The 20,753-nt window shown below is 41.3% G+C and overlaps 1 protein-coding gene across 6 annotated transcripts in view; it reads right to left on the reverse strand.

Annotated features, from left to right (window-relative positions):
* Positions 1–17,451, reverse strand: part of LOC139000587 (lysine-specific demethylase 6A-like) — a 266,067-nt gene extending 248,616 nt beyond the window's left edge. For 4 of the 6 annotated variants that reach the window (XM_070402728.1, XM_070402727.1, XM_070402726.1 and 1 more), the window contains exons 1-2: positions 16,971–17,451; positions 16,686–16,749 (exon numbers count right to left, since the gene is read on the reverse strand). In XM_070402728.1, coding sequence (XP_070258829.1) covers positions 16,686–16,749; positions 16,971–17,119 — 213 coding nt within the window. In that variant the 5' untranslated portion in view covers positions 17,120–17,451. Of the gene's footprint in view, positions 1–16,685; positions 16,750–16,970 lie in introns of those variants that run through there. The other 2 variants (XM_070402732.1, XM_070402731.1) reach the window with 1 other exon arrangement.
* Positions 17,452–20,753: the final 3,302 nt, after the last annotated feature.

Here is a 20,753-nt window from a genome sequence, read left to right on the forward strand (position 1 = left end):
GCCACTTGGAAAAGTTACCCAATTTTCCTGGGTTATTTCCTATGTAAATAGAAGGTATGTACATGTCATAAAACTCCTCTTTTTCTCATGTTCTTTTGTCTTTTATTACAGGGCAGGTCTCAGCAAGGACTAAAAACGTTAGAGGGCAAATTATTCTTCCTCTTTATTGCTCTGATTTACTGTTTCAACTTATAAGCCTCAATCTGAGGTCATAAAATATGCCAATCATTAACTAAGTTCCCTTAACAGTCTACAAATACATATGCATACACAGGACTTAATTTGTCATTTCAAACAGTATTATGGTTCTCTTAACACAAATTAGCTCTCTGGATACCTCATTTGACAAAATTAGTATTGTTCACTTAGCATCAGTTGCAAAGAGCTTAAAGCATCACAAAAACAAACATCAAAATGAAAAATTTTATAATCTATATCTGAAAAAATATTTACATTAACTTTATAGTCTACCAAACACTAAACTTCATTTTGGTTTAGAGTGAAGCTTTATTTTTATCATCTAAGTTACAAAAATTCATACCTGGTAAAAGTTTTACTCAGTACATTAAATGACAACAAATTTCCTTAGTCTTTTTTCTTTTACTCCTTACCTGAGGATATGTTTATTGATTTTTAAAGAGAAGGAAGAAGAGAAAGAAATAGCAGAAAGAAACACCAATCAGTTCCCTCCCATGCGCATGATTGGGAGGAAACCTACAACTGTAGACAGAAAGGGCCACATGATAACATGACAAGCTTAGGAAAGGCCAACATGGCGGCCTTGAAGACTAAGACCTAAATGTAACCACAAATGATGGTCTGAAATTAAGACTTTTTAAATTACAAAGCAACTTATAGTGAGTTGGTAGTCATGTACTAGGGCTGACAAAGATCAATTTTTATCTTAACTGAACTTATTGTCTTTTTGCATTTATATTACATACCTTTGGAATGTCAGGGTAACTTGTAACTTGCCTTTTTCCAGACCCCTCAGGACACAAACAATGTGCCAGGCACCAGGGTAAAGACAACAAATTCCTTCGTTGTTATTGTTATCTTGTTAATTCTTAACTGCAAACTATCCTAAACCCATCTATGCAAAAGAAGCATGTGTCTATCATTTTACTTTTTATCCAATAATCCCAGGTTTTCCCCGCTTTGCTCTCTCCCACCTCCCTAATCTATCACCAATAGATTTCATGTAACCCACTTTTGTCTCCTCCTTTGATAGTAATTTATAAAAATAGGTGAAAAACGTCCATTCTTTGGAGCGTTGTCTCAATGCCTTGAGATTCTGCTTCTTGACAACTGTCAACAGTTTGGCTCAAATAAACTCACAAAAATTATTTACAAGTTTGAATGTTTCTTATGTGAACACAGCCAAGGTATGTTCCTTGACCAGGAATCAAAACCACAACTTCTTGGTGTGTGGGAAAACAATCCAACCAACTGAGTCACCTGGCTATGGCTCCTTAGTCATTTTATTTGATTATATAGAGATAGACCCATTTAATTATTTTTAAACTGAAACTTGAAAGTGACAGTTTATAACCTGAAAGTTCTGAATTGTGTTATCAGATAAGAAAACACTTTTTTAAAAAATATATTTTATTGATTTTTTACAGAGAGGAAGGGAGAGGGATAGAGAGTTAGAAACATCAATGAGAGAGAAACATCGATCAGCTGCCTCCTGCACACCCCCTACTGGGGATGTGCCTGAACCAAGGTACATGCCCTTGACCGGAATCGAACCTGGGACCCTTCAGTCCCCAGCCCTACGCTCTATCCAGTGAGCCAAACCGGTTAGGGCAGAAAACACTTTTTATAACCTTCCCAATCTTTATGATCAGTATTGTATCAAAATTTAGGAGAACCTAGCGGACTGAGAGAAACACCAATGTGATAGAGACACATGGATTGGTTGCCTTCCATAAGCCCCTGACAAGGGCCAGGAGCCTGCACTGAGATGCTGAATGTTAGCCACCTCCTGAGGAGCAAGTGTGTTTGAGAAACTAAAAGAAAAAACCAGGAGAGAAACCAAGATGGCGGAGTAGGTAAATACTGGAAATTGCTGCCTCGCATGCACAACCACTTCAAAAATACAACTAAAAGACAAAACGGACATCATCCAGAACCACACGAAGGCTGGATAAGTGGAAATTCAACAACTAGAAGTAAAGAGAAAAGCACACTGAGACTCAGAGGAGGTGCGGGACTAAAGTGCAGAGGTACGGAGGCGCACGCAAAAAGGGCTGGCAGCTGAGGACGAAGCGCACATGGAAAGGGCTGGCAGCTGAGGCCGCAGTTGTCTTTTTCAATCGGGAGGGAGTCTCAAGCTCCCAACTGTTCTGAACTCCAGTTCCAGGTGAGTCTCTGGGGACCCAGGCTCATACGGGGAGAAACTGGACTGTCGCATCCGGCAGAACTCGAGGGCAGCTTTCTCGCAAAGGTGCTTGCTGAGATTACCGGGATACTGAGACGCAGGGCCTCTTAGGGTAGGACTGGGGAGCAGCCATAGATGCTTGCTCCGCCTTGTTGATCCCGAGACCCTGCCCCACCCAAGCTGTGCACAGAGGCTTTTGCATATGAATGCCCTGGCCCTTTGCAACCTGAAAATTACCTAACAAACTACAGCTGAATAAGAAACCCAGAACTTCCAAAAGGAGGTCCAAGGCCCCACAGCAGCTTGTATTGCTTCACAGCTGGGCCTCATCTGGGCACCTCCAAACCCCAAACAAAGAGGAATCTCTCCATAGCTCCTGCTGGGTAGCCTCAGGCAGAGGCTAAATTAGCACCTCCTTAGAGATCCAAGAGCCAGTGTACCCAGTGGTCAGAGTGGGACCATCCAGATTACAACTCCTCAGATCCATAAGGGAAACACTCAGGGGGCAGACTCAGAGAGCACCAAAGCCCCACTGAAGCAAGTCCTGCCCCAGAAGGGTGTCTCCAAATCACAAGTTCTCCCACTGCAGACACAGCTGATTCTCAAAGCCAATTGGCCTGGAGGTCAATTCTTCCCAGTGATACCAACAACAATCAAGGCTTACATACAACAAGACTGTGCACACAGCCCACAAAGGGGTGCACCAAGAGTGTCCACCTCAGGTAATTGGGGAGGCTGAGCCACTGAGCCCTACAGGACACCTAACACAGAAAGCCACTCTATTAACACAGGGAAGCATAAAAAATGCGGAGACAAAGAAACAAGTCAGAAGAAAAAAAATGGCGACCAGCAGGAAGGTAGGGAGGGAGGGAGTGTGAGAGTGCAAGGAAGTGATAGAGGAGTGTGTGGACGTGTGTGGTGTGTGTGTGTATGAGCTAGGGACAGTTAAATTCTGCAGGTCTTCTAAGGGGCTGCTAAACCGGGCAGTCTTAGGCAGCGGAGCCCTGCTCCCTGCACGGACACTCCTGGGCAGCTGGCACGGCAAGGGCACAGCGACCACGCCATCTTGGGAAACAGAGCTGCTTGAGACTAGAATCCTGGCCTCGGCACCACCCAGTCTGATCTCAGAGGCATACCAGGACCCTGCAGCCACTGGGGACAAAGACCTGTGACCACAGCATCAGACCTGCGGACACCAAAAGTTCAGAAATCCCCCCGGCAGATCCGTGAGTAACAGAGCCCATCCCCCTTCCCACAGGCTCGCGGGCAGCGCCTTAGTAACTGATAGACCCACCCCTTGCCAGGACCTCAGCACTGACACAGAAACTTTAGCCTGGAAGTGCACGAGCACCTTGGAACTGATCTCGCTTAGGGCCAGGGTCAGGAGCCCTGGGCTGGGAGCAATTGCGCCAACACCGGGAACTGGTCCTGCTCGCACTGCCTGCTCCAAGAGCCCTGGGCTGGGAGCAATTGTGCAAACACCGGGAATTTGTCCCACGGAGCACAGGCCCAGGGACCCCGATTCTCTGGGCAGTAGGCAGCACCAAGCACCAGTGACATGACTGTGTTTCTTATCACCTGCGCCTGAGATCCTGATTCCCTGTGCATTCATACTAAGAGCCAGTGACTCCAATTCCTGGTGCAAGGGCACACAGGAACCCTGATTCTCAAGGCGAGGTTGCGCGAAGCAACAGAAACTCTGATACTGGATTCCTGGGGAACTCTGACTCCTGGAGCACGCTAGGGGGCGCTGATTCTCAACACGCTCCAGGGGGGTCTCTGTTTCAGCACGGTGCAGGCAGGGTCCCTGATTCTAACGGCGCACACGAGCCCACATTGAGCGCTGGCAACACTGACTCTGAGAGAGCCTGGTTAAAACCAACCCACAACAACCACACATCTTAGTGTCAGAGCTCTTCAGTGAAACTAGGGTGGTGGGAGGCTCCCACTGCACAGGGCCCAGGCCCACGCAACTCGACGTTTGAATCATCGGGAGATAATCAGAATAAAGAGACAACACAACACCCAGAGGAAAGACAATGAGGAGTCGCCAAGAAAGGAAATCAATGAAGTTGAAGCATGCAACAGGACAGAAAAAGAATTCAGAATAATGGTTATACAATTCATTCACCGGATGGATGAGAAAATCAGCAACCTATGCAAGAGTCAGGAAGAAATGAAAAGTGATATAGCTACAATCAAAAACACCATGGAAAGTTTCAACAGCAGGCTAAAAGAAGCAGAGGACCGAATTATTGAGTTAGAAGATAAGGCAGAGAAACAAGCTCAATGTGAACAGCAACTGGAGAAAAAAATTAAAAAGCAGGAGGAGAGCCTAAGGGAGCTTGGGGACAACATGAAACGAAGTAACATACACATAATAGGGCTGCAAGAAGGACAAGAAGAGCAGCAAGGATTAGAAAATCTATTTGAAGAAATAATGACAGAAAACTTCCCAGACATGGGGAAGAAAAAAGTTACACAAGTACAGAGAGTCCCAAGCAAGATGAACCCCAAAAGACCCACACCAAGACACATCATAATAACAATGGCAAATGTACAAGACAAAGAGAGAATCTTAAAGGCTGCAAGAGAGAAACAGAGAGTTACCTACAAAGGATCCCCCATCAGATTCAAATGGCTTCTCAACAAAAACACATCAGGCCAGAAAAGAATGGACAGAAATTTACAAAGTGATGCAAAGCAAAGGACTGAATCCAAGAATACTCTATCCAGCAAGGCTATCATTCAAAATTGAAGGGGAAATAAGAAGCTTCACAGACAAAAAAAGGCTAAGGGAGTTAGTTTATCACCACCAAGCCAGCTATGCAAGAAATGCTAAAGGGACTGGTGTAAAAAGAAGAAATAACAAGCTCAGAAAGAAAACAGCCACACAAAAAAAGAAATGGCTACAAACAAGTACCTTTCAATAATAACTTTAAATGTAAATGGAATAAATGCTCCAACCAAAAGACATTGAGTGGCTGAATGGATGAAAAACCATGACCCATACATCTGCTGTCTACAAGAGACCCACCTCAGAAGAAGGGACTCACACAGACTGAAAGTGAAGGGATGGAAAAATATCTTTCAGGCAAATGGAAAGGAAAAGAAAGCTGGGGTAGCAATACTTATATCGGACAAAATAGACCTCAAAGTGAAGGCCATAACAAGAAATAAGGAAGGCCACTTCATTGTACTAAAGGGATCAATACAACAAGAAGATATAACCCTGGTAAACATTTATGCACCCAAGGCAGGAGCATCCACATACATAAGAAAAAACTCCTGGAAGATATCAAAGGAGAGATCGACAACAATACAATCATAGTAGGGGACTTTAATACACCACTGACATCACTGGATAAATCCTCTAGACAAACAATCAGCAAAGAAATAGCAATCCTAAATGACTCACTAGACCAGATGGAATTAATAGACATCTTCAGAACACTTCACCCCAAAGCCACGGAATATACATTCCACTCAAGTGCTCATGGGATAGATTCAAAAATAGACCACATATTGGGTCACAAACAAAGTCTCCCCAAATTCAAGAAGACTGAAATCAGACCAAGCATCTTCTCAGACCACGAGGGCATAATATTAGAAATAAACTACAATAAAAACAACCCAAAATACTAAAACACCTGGAAGCTGAATAGCATGTTATTAAATATTGATTGGGTTACCAATGAGATCAAAGAAGAAATTAAAAACATCCTGGAAACTAATGACAATGAAAACACAACAATCCAAAACCTATGGGACACAATGAAAGCAGTCCTGAGAGGGAAGTTTATAGTTCTACAGACCTATCTCAAAAAACAAGAAAAAATGGTAGTAGCCAAAACCGGTTTGGCTCAGTGGATAGAGCATCGCCCTGGGGACTGAAAGGTCCCAGGTTCGATTCCGGTCAAGGGCATGTACCTGGGTTGCGGGCACATCCCCAGTGGGAGATGTGCAGGAGGCAGCTGATCGATGCTTCTCTCCCATCGATGTTTCTAACTATCTATCTCTCTCCCTTCCTCTCTGAAAAAAATCAATAAAATATATTTTTTAAAAAATGGTAGTAAATCATCTAACTCTACATCTCAAACAATTATAAAGAGAGCAACAAGAAAACCCCAGAGTGAGCAGAAGGAAGGAGATAATAAAGATTAGAGCAGAAATAAATGACAAAGACACCAAAAAAACAATACAGAAAATCAATGAAACCAAGAGCTGGCTCTTTCAAAGGATAAAGAAGATTGATGAACCTCTAGCCAGGCTCACCAAGAAGCAAAGAGAGAGGACCCAAATAAACAAAATCAGAAATGATAGAGGCGAAATAACAACAGACCCCACAGAAATACAAATGATTGTTAAAAAATACTACGGACAGCTCTACTCCAACAAACTAGACAACCTGGAGGAAATGGACAAATTCCTAGAAAAATACAACATTCCAAAACTCAATCAGGAAGAATCTAAAAATCTCAATAGGCCAGTAACTATGGGAGAAATTGAAGCAGTCATCAAAAAGCTTCCAGCAAACAAAAGCCCAGGACCAGATGGCTTCACAGGGGAGTTTTACCAAACATTCAAGGAAGAACTAAAACCTATCCTCCTCAGACTACTACAAAAAATTCAAGAGGAAAGAACACTTCCAAGCTCATTCTATGAAGCCAGCATCACCCTAATACCAAAACCAGGTAAAGACAACACAATGAAAGAGAATTACAGGCCAATATCCCTCATGAACATAGATGCCAAAAGCCTCAACAAAATCTTAGCAAATCGGATCCAGCAGTACATCAGAAAGATCATACACCATGACCAGGTAGGATTTATCCCAGGGATGCAAGGATGGTACAATATCCGAAAATCAATAAACGTGATACACCACATAAACAAATTGAAAGAAAAAACCCACATGGTCATATCAATTGATGTAGAAAAAGCATCTGACAAATTCAACACCCATTTTTGATAAAAACTCTCAGCAAGGTGGGAATAGAAGGATCATACCTCAACATAATAAAAGCCATATATGACAAACCCACAGCCAACATCATAATCAATGGACAAAAACTAACACCATTTCCCCTAAGAAAAGGAACAAGACAGGGATGCCCACTCTCACCACTCCTGTTCGACAGAGTACTGGAAGTATTAGCCATTGCAATTAGACAAGAAGAAATAAAAGGCATCCAAATTGGAAAAAAAGAAGTAAAACTGTCCTTATTTGCAGATGACATGATATTATACATACAAAACCCTAGAGACTCCATCAAAAAACTACTAGACTTAATACATGAATTTGGCAATGTAGCAGGATACAAAATTAACCCCAAGAAATGTATGGCATTTCTATGCACCAATAGTGAACTTCCAGAAAGAGAGACTAAAAAAAAATCCCATTTACCATCGCACCAAAAAAATTAAGCTACCTAGGAATAAACTTAAGGAAAGAGATAAAAGACCTCTACTTAGAAAACTACAGGATGTTGAAAAAAGAGATAAAGACATAAAGAGATGGAAGAACACACCATGTTCTTGGATTGGTAGACTCAAAATCATTAAAATGTACATACTACCCAAAGCAATCTATAAATTCAACGCACTTCTCATTAAAATACCAAAGGCATATTGCACAGACCTAGAACAAATTCTCCAAAACTTTATCTGGAATAAAAAACGACCCTGAATAGCTGCAGCGATCCTGAGTAAGAACAAAGTAGGTGGGATCTCAATACCAGATATCAAGCTGTATTACAAAGCCACTGTTCTCAAAACTGCCTGGTACTGGCACAGGAACAGACATATAGATCAATGGAATAGAATAGAGAGCCCATAAATTAGCCCGAACCAATATGCTCAATTAATATTTGACAAAGGAGGCAAGATCATACATGGAGCCAAGATAGTCTCTTTAATAAATGGTGTTGGGAAAATTGGACAGACACATGCAAGAAAATGAAACTAGACCACCAACTTACACCATACACAAAAATAAACTCAAAATGGATAAAGGACTTAAATGTACAACAGGAAACCATAAAAACTCTAGAAGAATCCAAAGGCAACAAAATCTCAGACATATGCCGAAGCAATTTCTTCACTGATACAGCTCCTGGGGCACTTGAAACTAAAGAGAAAAATGAACAAATGGGACTACATCAAAATAAAAAGCTTCTGCACAGGAAAAGAAACCATCAACAAAACAACAAGAAAGCCTACTGTGTGGGAAAACATATTTGCCAATGTCATATCTGATAAGGGCCTAATCTCCTAAATTTATAGGGAACTCATACAGCTTAAAAGGAAGATAAACAATCCAATCAAAAAATGGGCAAAGGACCTAAATAGACACCTTTCAAAAGAGGACATTCAGCCGAAACCGGTTTGGCTCAGTGGATAGAGCGTTGGCCTGCGGAGTGAAAGGTCCCGGGTTCGATTCTGGTCAAGGGCATGTACGTTGGTTGCGGGCACACCCCCAGTGAGAGATGTGCAGGAGGCAGCCGGTCGATGTTTCTCTCTCATCGATGTTTCTGATTCTCTCTATCCCTCTCCCTTCCTCTCTGTAAAAAATCAATAAAATATATTAAAAAAAAAAAAAAAAAGAGGACATTCAGAAAGCCAAGAGACATATGAAAACATGCTCAAAGTCACTAATCATCCGAGAGATGCAAATCAAAACAACAATGAGGTACCATCTCACACGTGTCAGAATGGCTATCATCAACAAATCAATAAACGACAAGTGCTGGAGAGGTTGTGGAGAAAAAGGAACACTCATGCACCGCTGGTGGGAAGGCAGACTGGTGCAGCCACTATGGAAGACAGTATGGAGTTTCCTCAAAAAACTAAAAATGGAACTCCCATTTGACCCTGTGATCCCACTTCTAGGAATATATCCCAAGAAATCAGAAACACCAATCAGAAAGGATATATGCACCCCTATGTTCATAGCAGCACAATTCACCATAGCTAAGATCTGGAAACAGCCTAAGTGCCCATCAGTAGATGAATGGATTAGAAAACTGTGGTATATCTACATGATGGAATACTACGCTGCTGAAAAAAAGAAAGAACTCTTACCATTGCAACAGCATGGATGGAGCTGGAGAGCATTATGCTAAGTGAAATAAGCCAGTCAATGAAGGAAAAATACCACATGATCTCACCCATTTATGGATAATAAAGACCATAATAAACTTTTGAACAAAAATAGATACAGAGGCAGAGCTGCCTCAAACAGACTGTCCAACTACAAGGGAAGCCCGGGGAGGGTGGGGGGCGAGGGAGGGGGGAGGGTAAGAGATCAACCGAAGGACTTGTATGCATGCATATAAGCATAACCAATGGACATAAGACACTGGGGGATAGGGGAGGCCAAGGGATTGTCAACGGCAGGAAAAAAAAAAAAAAAGGAGATATATGTAATATCTTTGTAATACTTTAAGCAAAAAAAATAAAAAATAAAAAAATATTAAAAAAAAAAGAACCAAGTCACAAATGACAGAAATGGAGGAAAGCAAAACACTGGATATAGAGTTGAAAACCACACTTTTAAGGTTTTTCAAGAATTTTCTAGAAACCGCCAATAAATTTAGTGAGACCCTCAAGAAGTCTAGTGAGACCACCGATAAATTTAGTGAGACCCTCAAGAAATCTAGTGAGACCCTCGATGTTATGAAAAAGGACCAACTAGAAGTTAAGCATACACTTACTGAAATGAAGGATATTATGCAGAGTTCCAACAGCAGACTAGAGGACTGCAAGAATCAAGTCAAAGATTTGAAATACAAAGAAGCAAAAATCACCCAACCAGAAAAACAAAAAGAAAAAAAAGAATCCAGCCCTGACCAGTTTGGCTCAGTGAATAGAGCGTCGGCCTGCAGACTGGAGGGTCCCGGGTTCAATTCCGGTCAAGGGCATGTACCTTGGTTGCAGGCACATCCCCAGTAGGGGGTGTGCAGGAGGCAGCTGATCGATGTTTCTCTCTCATCAATGTTTCTAACTCTCGCCAAAACCGGTTTGGCTCAGTGGATAGAGCGTCGGCCTGCGGACTGAAGGGTCCCGGGTTCGATTCCGGTCAAGGGCATGTACCTGGGTTGCGGGCACATCTCCAGTGGGAGATGTGCAGGAGGCAGCTGATCGATGTCTCTCTCTCATCGATGTTTCTAGCTCTCTATCTCTCTCCCTTCCTCTCTGTGGAAAATCAATAAAATATATTTAAAAAAAAAAAATGTTTCTAACTCTCTATCCCTCTCCCTTCCTCTCCGTAAAAAATCAATAAAATATATTAAAAAATAAAAAGAATCCAAAAATATGAAGGTAGTGTAAGGAACCTCTGGGACAACTTCAAGCGTACCAACATCCAAATTATGGGGGTGCCAGAAGAAGAGAGCAAGATATTGAAAACCTATTTGAAGAAATAATGACAGAAAACTTTCCCCACCTGGTGAAAGAAATAGACTTACAATTCCAGGAAGTGCAGAGAACCCCAAACAAAAGGGATCCAAAGAGGACCCCACCAACACACATCATAATTAAAATGCCAAGAGCAAAAGACAAAGAGAGAATCTTAAAAGCAGCAAGAGAAAAACAGTCAGTTACCTACAAGGGAACCTACAAGGGAATACCCATAGGACTGTCAGCTGATTTCTCAACAGAAACTATGCAGGCCAGAAGGGAGTGGCAAGAAATATTCAAAGTGATGAATAGCAAGAACCTACAACCTAGATTACTTTACCCAGCAAAGCTATCATTCAGAATTGAAGGTCAGATAAAGAGCTTCACAGGTAAGAAAAAGCTAAAGGAGTTCATCACCACCAAACCAGTATTATACGAAATGCTGAAAGGTATCCTTTAAGAAGAGGAAGAAGAAGAAAAAGGTAAAGATACAAATTATGAACAACAAATACACATCTATCAACAAGTGAATCTAAAAATCATGTGAGTAAATAATCTGATGAACAGAATAAACCAGTGAATATAATAGAATCAGGGGCATAGAAAGGGAGTGGACTGACTATTCTCAGGGGAGAAAGGGGTGTGGGGGGTATGGGAAGAGACTGGACAAAAATAGTACACGTATGGATGACAACAGTGGTTGGCGGGGGTAAGGGCAGAGGGTGGGGTGGGAACCAGTTGGAGGGGAGCTATGGGGGGGAAAAAAGAGGAACAACTGTAATAATCTGAACAATAAAGATTTAATTAAAAAAAAAATTTTATAACAATCCCATGTAATATCTACTTTAAGACCTGTCGAATAAAAAATCGAAGATGGCGGCATAGGTAAACACCTGAGGTTGCTGCTGCAAGCAACCACTTCAAAAATACAACTAAAAGATGGAACGGACATCAACCAGAACCACAGGAAGGCTGGCTGAGGAGAGACTCTTCAACTAGAAGCAAAGACAACAGCATTACGAGGCTCAGAGGAGGCGCAGTGTGGAAAATTTAAAGGTAACGAGGTGCGCGTGCAAAGCGGGCTGGTGGCTGAGGGCGCGGTTGTCTGTTTCAATCAGGAGTGAGTCTCAGACTCTGAGCTCCAGATCCGGGCGAGTCTCTAGGGACCCAGACTCAAATGGGAGAAGCGGGACTGTCTGGCTACGGTCCCTCAGAGGTTTGCAGGGGTTGCTGGGACAGAGAGGCAGAGCCCCTGGGGACGGACTGAGAGCAGCCATAACTGCTCCCTCCCCCCGCCCTGTTGAGCCCGCCCCGCCCAAGCCCTGCGCAGAGCCATTTGCTGGATCGCCTCAGGAAAAGGCTAGATTAGCCTCCCCAGAGGACAGAAGTTTTCCACACAGCTGATTCTCACAGCCAGTCGGCCTGGTGGTCGAATCCCTCTAGTATTAACTACAACAATTAAGGCTTAACTAGAACAAGACTGCGCACAAAGACCACAAGGGGGTGCACCAAGAAAGCATAAAAGATGCGGAGACAAAAAAACATGACAGAAATGGAGGATATAGAGCTAAAAAATGCAATTTTGAGGGCTTGCAATAATGTGCTAGAAGCTGCCAATAAACTTGATGAGAGCCTCACGAAATCTAATGAGACCCTCGATGCTGTGATAAAGAACCAATTAGAAATTAAGCATACACTGACTGAAATAAAGAATATTATACAGACACCCAATAGCAGACCAGAGGAGCGCAAGAATCAAGTCAAAGATTTGAAATTCAAAGAAGCAAAAAACACCCAACCAGAAAAGCAAAATGAAAAAAGAATCCGAAAATACGAGGATAGTGTAAGGAGCCTCTGGGACAGCTTCAAGCCTACAAACATCAGAATCATAGGGGTGCCAGAAGAAGAGAGACAGCAAGATGTTGAAAACCTATTTGAAGAAATAATGACAGAAAACTTCCCCCACCTGGTGAAAGAAATGGACTTACAGGTCCAAGAAGCGCAGAGAACCCCAAACAAAAGGAATCTAAAGAGGACCACACCAAGACACATCATCATTAAAATGCCAAGAGCAAAAGACAAAGAGAGAATCTTAAAAGCAGCAAGAGAAAGAGACTCAATCACCTACAAGGGAATACCCATACGACTGTCAGCTGATTTCTCAACAGAAACTTTGCAGGCCAGAAGGGAATGGCAAGAAATATTCAAAGTGCTGAATACCAAGAACCTACAACCAAGAGTACTTTATCCAGCAAAGCTATCATTCAGAATTGAAGGTCAGGTAAAGAGCTTCACAGATAAGGAAAAGCTAAAGGAGTTCATCACCACTAAACCAGTATTATACGAAATGCTGAAAGGTATCCTTTAAGAAGAGGAAGAAGAAAAAGGTAAAGATACAAATTATGAACAACAAACATGCATCAATCAACAAGTGAATCTAAGAATCAAGTGAATAAATAATCTGATGTACAGAATGAACTGGTGATTATAATGAATCAGGGACACAGAAAGGGAATGGACTGACTATTCTTGGGGGGGAAAGGGGAGTGGGAGTTGCGGGAAGAGACTGGACAAAAATCGTGCACCTATGGATGAGGACAGTGGGTGGGGAGTGAGGGCGGAGGGTGGGGCGGGAACTGGAAGGAGGGGAGTTATGGGGGAGGGGAAAGAGGAACAAGTGTAATCTGAACAATAAAGATTTAATTAAAAAAAAAAAAAGACCTTGTCGAATAATATGTAAACAATAAAACCATGTTGTTTAGAAGACAACTTTCCTAACAAGAAAATACCCTTTTTAATCAGAAATTAAAGGCTTAATTTCCAAGTAACAGAATATTGACAGGGTTAAATGGAAACATGCAGGGCAGGGGTCCAGAGGGAAACAAAACAGGTGGGACATAGGTAAAAGCAGACACAGCAGTTTGAGCCAGCCTAATCACAGGAACCAAACATGTAGAAACTATATACCTCTGGACTAAAAGGTTTCAATGGGCAGCCTATGATTGGGCCACCTCTCCCCATGAAGGGAGTCTGAATCAACTTGTAATAAATTTTCCACATTTTGCTTAAATCTTCTGGTCTGCAGAGCTCATTCTTGGGCATCATAAGACATGACTGCAGGGAAAAAACCTTGGGGCACTTTAGGTTATCAATATGACATTATTTCTATGGTCAGTTGAACGCAACCTTCTTAACTGAAAAGGAGTATATGTTTATAAACAGAACATATATATATAAAGCAAAATTATCTTTAAAATCACCAAATATTACGGTATAAAAACCACTTCAAGGAAGGGAAAGGGGAGGGTGGGTGAGTGATTAAAAAAAAAAAGAACACTTCAAGAAAGTGTTCTCCATGTAATATTTAGAATATTATTTAGAAAAATGCATGCTTTAATATATTTTACAATACTTCCATTAACAAAAAAGATTTAACCACCAACTATTCTAAAGTTATCCCCAGGGCAGTCCTGTACAGCGTGACTCAGTTGGTTGGAGTGTATCTGGTACACCACAATGGTTGTGGCTCAATTACTGGTCATGGCACATGCCTAGGTTTTTGTGGTAAATATGTGGAAGGCAACTGTTGCATGTTTCTCTCTCATATCAATGTTTTGGTTTTTTTCCCTCTTCTCTCTCTCTCATCATGAAAAATATATCCTAAGATGAGGATTAAAAAAAAAAAGGAAAGAAAAAAATTTCAATAACAAATTATCTAGATCAAACTAAAAATTGATAAAGAGCCCTAGACAGTGTTCTCAGTAGAGAATTGGCTCCAGCTCCAAAGGGTCTCAAGTTCAGATTTCCAAACACATATACTGTACCTGGGTTGCATGTACAGGAAGGAACCAATTGATGTGTTTCTCTGATATCAATCTTCCTTTCTCTCTCTCTCTCTCTCTCTCTCTCTCTCTCTCTCTCTCTTCCCCTCCCCCTCTCCCACTCTCTCTACAAGTCAATGAAAAAAATGTTCTTAGGTGGGAATTAAAACAAGAAATAACTGATAAAGACACTTCAAAATAAACAACAATGGGCATTTTAGCAATAGTTTCTTGAGACAGATTTCTCAGATGTCTAGCATTACATTAAAGAAATGTTAATAAAAATGATACTGTATTTTTTTTTTCTTTTAACCAATTTTATTTATTAATTGTAGAGTGAGGGAAAGAGAGCCTAGGCTAGTTAACTCAGTTTGTTAAAGCACTGTCTCAATAGCCAAGGTTTTGGTTCAATCCTGGGTCAGGACATATACAAAAAACAACCAATGAATGCATAAATGGATAAACAACAAATTGATGTTTCTCTTCCTTCCTCTTCCTCTAAGTCAATTAAATAAAAGCTTAAAATATACATACATTTTTAAAAAGAAACAGAAATACTGGTTGAAAGAATTCATAAGATACAGGGTAATATGTTTTGTTTAACTACTATGAATATTTTGTGTGAAATGGAAATATAAATTAACTTGATTAACTTCTCTTAGCTTTGAGACTTTTATGATTTCTTACCTGCTTAGGTCAAGACTCATTAACTGAAAAATTAAAGTGCAATAAAGTATTCTGGGGAGTATGCTAGAAATTTCTCAGATCTCTGCCTCCTAAATGTTAGCCTTCTACCCACCCCCATCTTTATTGAGTTAAAGTTGACATGAAATAAAACTGCACGTTTAATATACATAACTCAAAAAGTTTTGGCATATGTGCATATCCATGAACCCATCACCACAATCGAGATAATACAAATTCATCACTTCCAAGTGTACTCCAGTCCCCTTTGAAGTTCCTTTTCTTTCTCTTAAAAAAAAAAAAATATATATATATATATATATATATGTATATATATATATTTCTTTATTGAATTCAAAGAGGAAGGGAGAGGGAGAGATAGAAACATCCATGATAAGAGGGAATCATGGATCAGCTGCCTCCTGCAGGCTCCCTACTGGGGATCGAGCCCACAATGGGCATGTGCCCTTGACTGGCATCAAACCTGGGACCCTTCAGGCCAGAGGCTAACACTATCCACTGAGCCAAACCATCCAGGGCAATGAGAACATTTTAGATTTAAAAATGCTGGTGAGAAGCTTGTAAAGATATCAGAATACTACTTATAAATAATAGTGGTCAATCTTTATGAAACAGCAACAAAGTACTCAGGCAGAAGGTAAGGTCTACTTATATTTACTATGTTCCTGTTTATCTTTTCCCTTGTCCCTTCATTTCTCCTCCCACTATTTCCCGCCATCTTGGCCATGGCCGATAGGGGCAGCCATTAACTAAATAGCAGTGCCAGAACTTTTCACACTCATAAACAGAAAATCCAGGCCTGGTCTCCATCAGAAACAAGGCACAAGAGAAAAAAATAAATTAAATAGTACTCAAAGCATTATATGTGTGGCAGGTAGCCCCAAACAAGTAAACAAATCACATAAGTTTAAGTCAGACACGAACTGATAAAGATACTGGTTAAAAAACCGAACTGTTTACAGTTGTAAAGTACCTGTAGCTTAATTCACCCGAGAAAAGGGACACAAGAAACTCATTAAAAAGTGTAGTTAAAATTAACCATCCCAGGCCGGAGCCTAAATAAATAAATAAATAAATAAATAAATAAATAAATAACTGGGCGAGAAGAGGATAATAGAAGTCGAAATATTTAAAGCAGCTTACATTGTGATTTCTATATTTCAGATACACAAAATACACTAAAATAACTTGGAGCCCCAAAGCGGCGCTGTCTCTGCCCCTCAAAGTATATAACAGAGTTTCAATCTAGTTATCCAGAGTGAAATAAGACCAAAAATATTGCTTTCCCTTTGCAGTCACAATGAGTGAAAACCAGCCTTGGCAGCCGCGGGAGCCGAAACAGGGGCAGACACACAAGGCCCATGCGGTTGCCTTACCTTGCCCAATAGGGTCTTCGTCCTGGCGCCATCTTCTTGAAGCCTCACGAACCCAAAGAGCCGGCTATGATAAGAAATACATGAAGCTCGTTAGTTAAGGTTATATAAAAGCCACTGACTAGAGTCTAGTCTAGACTCTTCTGGAGCCCAAGGTTCCGGTATTTGACGCCGGAAAGCTCTGAGATAACCCCCCTGTTGCCACCCGACCCACGTTGCACTGCAGCTACCTGGTAAAGCGACGCCAGCCTGTCTAGAACCGGTTAAGGAAGTGATGGTGGTGCGTACCTGTCCAATCCGCCGAGTACCTCTTCTTCTTCGGCTGTCAGGCTTAAGGACTCCTCCTTGCTCTCGCCGCTCGTTTTTCCCGCCGCCATTTTCTTTCCCTCATCACAGAAGGAGGTGGCAGTAACAAGCGTCACTCCGCAGGATTTCATGGAAAAGCAACAAATTTAAAATTCTACCTCCGAAACTCGCCAACCCTCAGTCTAGCTCTCAAAAGACGCCCTTGCCGTGTGAGACTAACACTAACACTGCCACGGCCTCCACCACGGATCGTAGCGAAAAGAATCCCAAGGTGATGGCGAAAGCAGAGGATGCAAAGGCTACGAACCTTGGCTACCGATCACATCTCAGGATAGGCGGGGACACCAGAACAGACGGAAGCTAGCGGTGCTGGGAGGATTTCGTAGAATCACAAACTTCGAAACCTCTAGCGCAAAGTTGTAATTGTGTCAAGGAGCGAACCCAAAGTTCCCGTGATGCCTCCCCTGTCCCAAGCAGCCAGGCGCTGCCAATTGACGCGACCGGTTTGTCTCACGTGACCTTTGTTGACTCACGTCAGCTGTAGTTCAACTAAACTTGCTAGCTGCCGGAATCCTGCCCACTGAGCTGGGGAAAGAGAACTGGCAACTGCGAGTGCTAATTGGTTGTTGGACACATCTGTCGTTAAATGGTAGTCACCAGATGAGCGAAGTCGTTTTTTTGCTATTTACCTTCGCCCAAGGAAGTATTCCGGGCCTGTAACCAGACACGAGAGATATACAAAGAAAGAAGCTGTGGGGAAGGATGACATCAGAAAGATACTGAAGAGGACTCGAGTGCGGTCGAGGACGCATGGACCTCCTCTACTTGCTCTGCACCACTGGTAGCAAGAGCCTCGGGAACTGGCCTGGTTCCCGTTACTAATAAACAATGCATAGTACTGAACCTACGCTGTCAAAAGATTTGATTCTTTAGCACCTCTGAAAGTAATGGGCCCGTGGCTGACTCTCCCTTTGCCCTCTGCCCCATTCTCAATCACTGAAACAGAAGGCGAAAGTTCTTGAAACTTCAGCTCACGTCCTTCTTACAGGCTGGATTACTTACTACAACTCTCTTAAACCTCCCCCCCCCCTTTTTTCTAACATTTTGTTCCAAACTTTATTCCTAGGGTTCTTCAACTTAATTATCTACAAAGAATGATTTGTGTATAAGCAAAATCATACTCTACCTTTGTGGGTCAGTGGTTGAGCGTCAATCTATAAACCAGGAGGTCATGATTCAGTTATGGTGGGAACCCAAGCCAGAGTTGCAGTAGTGGGACATAAATAAGGCAGCCGATCAATGATTCCCTCATCATTGATGTTTCTCTCTCCCCTCTCCCTTCCTCACTGAAATCAATAAAAATATTAGAGATCTATTCCATGTATGCTTAAAAAAACTGATAGATCTCAAGAGGCTGTTAAGTACCCCCAAATAACTTACTATAGTGGCTTATAGAGTGTAAAGAGAGCTATGGAGTGTAAGAGTGTAACATGGTTCAAGACCAAAGAATGTGAGAAGTGCTAACTGATGAAATTAAATAATATGTTGGGTTCAACAAACAGTAATTGATCAGATATTATGGACCAGGAACTGAGAACAGAATGGTGCAAAAGACACCTGTTTTATTTTTTAAAAATACATTAATGGGAAAATTATGTATTGCTCTGTGTCCTCAGGCAAGTGATGACACTGTTCTAGGCTTCAGTTTCCCTTCATAAATGGTGTATAGTCCAGGTTACAAACATACAATCCTAGCACGGTCAGGGCAGAAATAGGTATATCATCAAAATTAACTTCAATGCATCTACTTCCCACTTTTTACAATATCTAAACAAATTTTTAACTTACATAGTTAGCTGTTTGTAATACACTGGGAAAAAAGCAAAAAGAGCCTGGAAGTTCCTTCTTGTTTAAAAACCAGTTTCTCATGCCATTACTAAAAATATAAGCAATAGTTCTTGATCATAGACAATGCCTTTTTTTTTTTTTTCATCCTCAAGCAAAGATATTTTTCTATTGATTTTTAGGGAGTGTGAAAGAGGCAGGGAAAGAGAGAAACATCGATGAGAGAGAAACACATCTATTGATTGCCTCCAGCGGTCACCCTGGTCAGGGTGTGGCGTGGGAAGAGCCTACATGCCCTTGACTGAAACTGAACCTGGGACTCTGGTCCACAGGCCAACACTCTATCCACTGAGAATAACATACTAAGGCTACCGACAATGCTTTTAATACTGAGGCAAAACACTCTTGATTCCACCCTCATCCTCACCCACTTTTGCTGGGCTATTTCTGCCTAGATAAGAAAGGGAGTTACTATATGTTTTGTTTGTTAGGTGAGGGTTCCATAGGTGGTGGAGACTCCTAAACAAAGTTGTAGTAAGGACCATTACTTTTAGAGGTAGGATAAACCACCAAAGTACTCTTATGTTCCGTAAACTTGTAAAACTAGCTGTGCCACTGGCTTCTGCAATAGACTAATTCTTATATACCCACAACAACCTCTCATGGCTTCTCCGTCTGCCCTATCGCTGAGAATTGATCCTGCTGACTCTGACACGTAGTGCCAATAGCAGGATGGGAAACTGAGGCCCAAGGATCTGAAGATGTGCTGGTTGGATTAAGTTCCCAGCAATTAGTACAGTGGGCAGGATTCATGAAACGATCAGAACAACTCAGAGCAGCAGAGCCAAGAATTGTTCCTGCTGTATCTGACACTGGGATTAAGTATTTCAGACATATATCCATGAATTTGATAACCTTTATTTAATACTGTAAAATCCAGGCTTGTAAATGTCTTATGTACTTTTACAGAAGAGATGATAAACTTACCAATGTAATTCATCTTTTCCATTACATTCTTGCCATTTTATTTGCAAATGTGTTTGCTGTGCCATTTTCAATTTTTAACAGGTATATTTGAAACTAAACATTGTGGTTAGCTTTCTTTTCCAATTAAAAATATTTTTAAATTTTTAGGGCCGAAACTGGTTTGCCTCAGTGGACAGAGCGTCAGCCTGCCGACTGAGAGGTCCCGGGTTCGATTCCGGTCAAGGGCATGTACCTTGGTTGTGGGCACATCTCCAGTAGGGGGTGTGCAGGAGGCAGCTGATCAATGTTTCTAATTCTCTATTCCTCTCCCTTCCTCTCTGTAAAAAATCAATAAAATATATTTTTTTTAAAAAGAGTAATTGTTAAGTCTCAAGGCTTAAAAAGCTTTTATTTTTAGTAGGAACCTGCTTCTGGGACATTTTTAGTAGGACTGATCTGTTTCTTTACCCTGTAAAATCCTGTAACAAACAGTATCATTCTTTTAATAAATATTAATCACATAGTACATGCAAGGCACTATTGCTGTTCATGGGATATAAAGTTAATAAGGCAAGTAAATTCATCCTGCAGTTGAAGAGTAAATATTAATAAATTAAGCAGGTAATTACAGGCAGTCCTCGGGTTACGTCGAACTCAACGTACGTCGTTTCGTGGTTACAGCATTTATAAAAAAAAAAATTCTGTCATTCCGATGTATGTACATATGTGCTTTGTTTTTTATTATTTGCCACAAGGTCAGGAATATCTCTCAAATTTTTTTTACTGTTTCACTTCATTACTGCTGTGTATGTGCTCCATGTGAGTGACAGGTGCTTATGTAGATGGGTTCCAACTTACAGTGATTCCCACTATGTCACGCTATAGGAATGGATCTCTGACATAACCTGAGGACCCACTATAATTTATTTTTATATACTTTTATTGATTTCAGAG

The sequence above is a fragment of the Myotis yumanensis genome, unplaced genomic scaffold (assembly GCF_028538775.1).
Source record: "Myotis yumanensis isolate MYYU_CA2020_CCGP unplaced genomic scaffold, mMyoYum1.0.hap1 SCAF_24, whole genome shotgun sequence".
Taxonomy (NCBI): Eukaryota; Metazoa; Chordata; class Mammalia; order Chiroptera; family Vespertilionidae; genus Myotis; species Myotis yumanensis.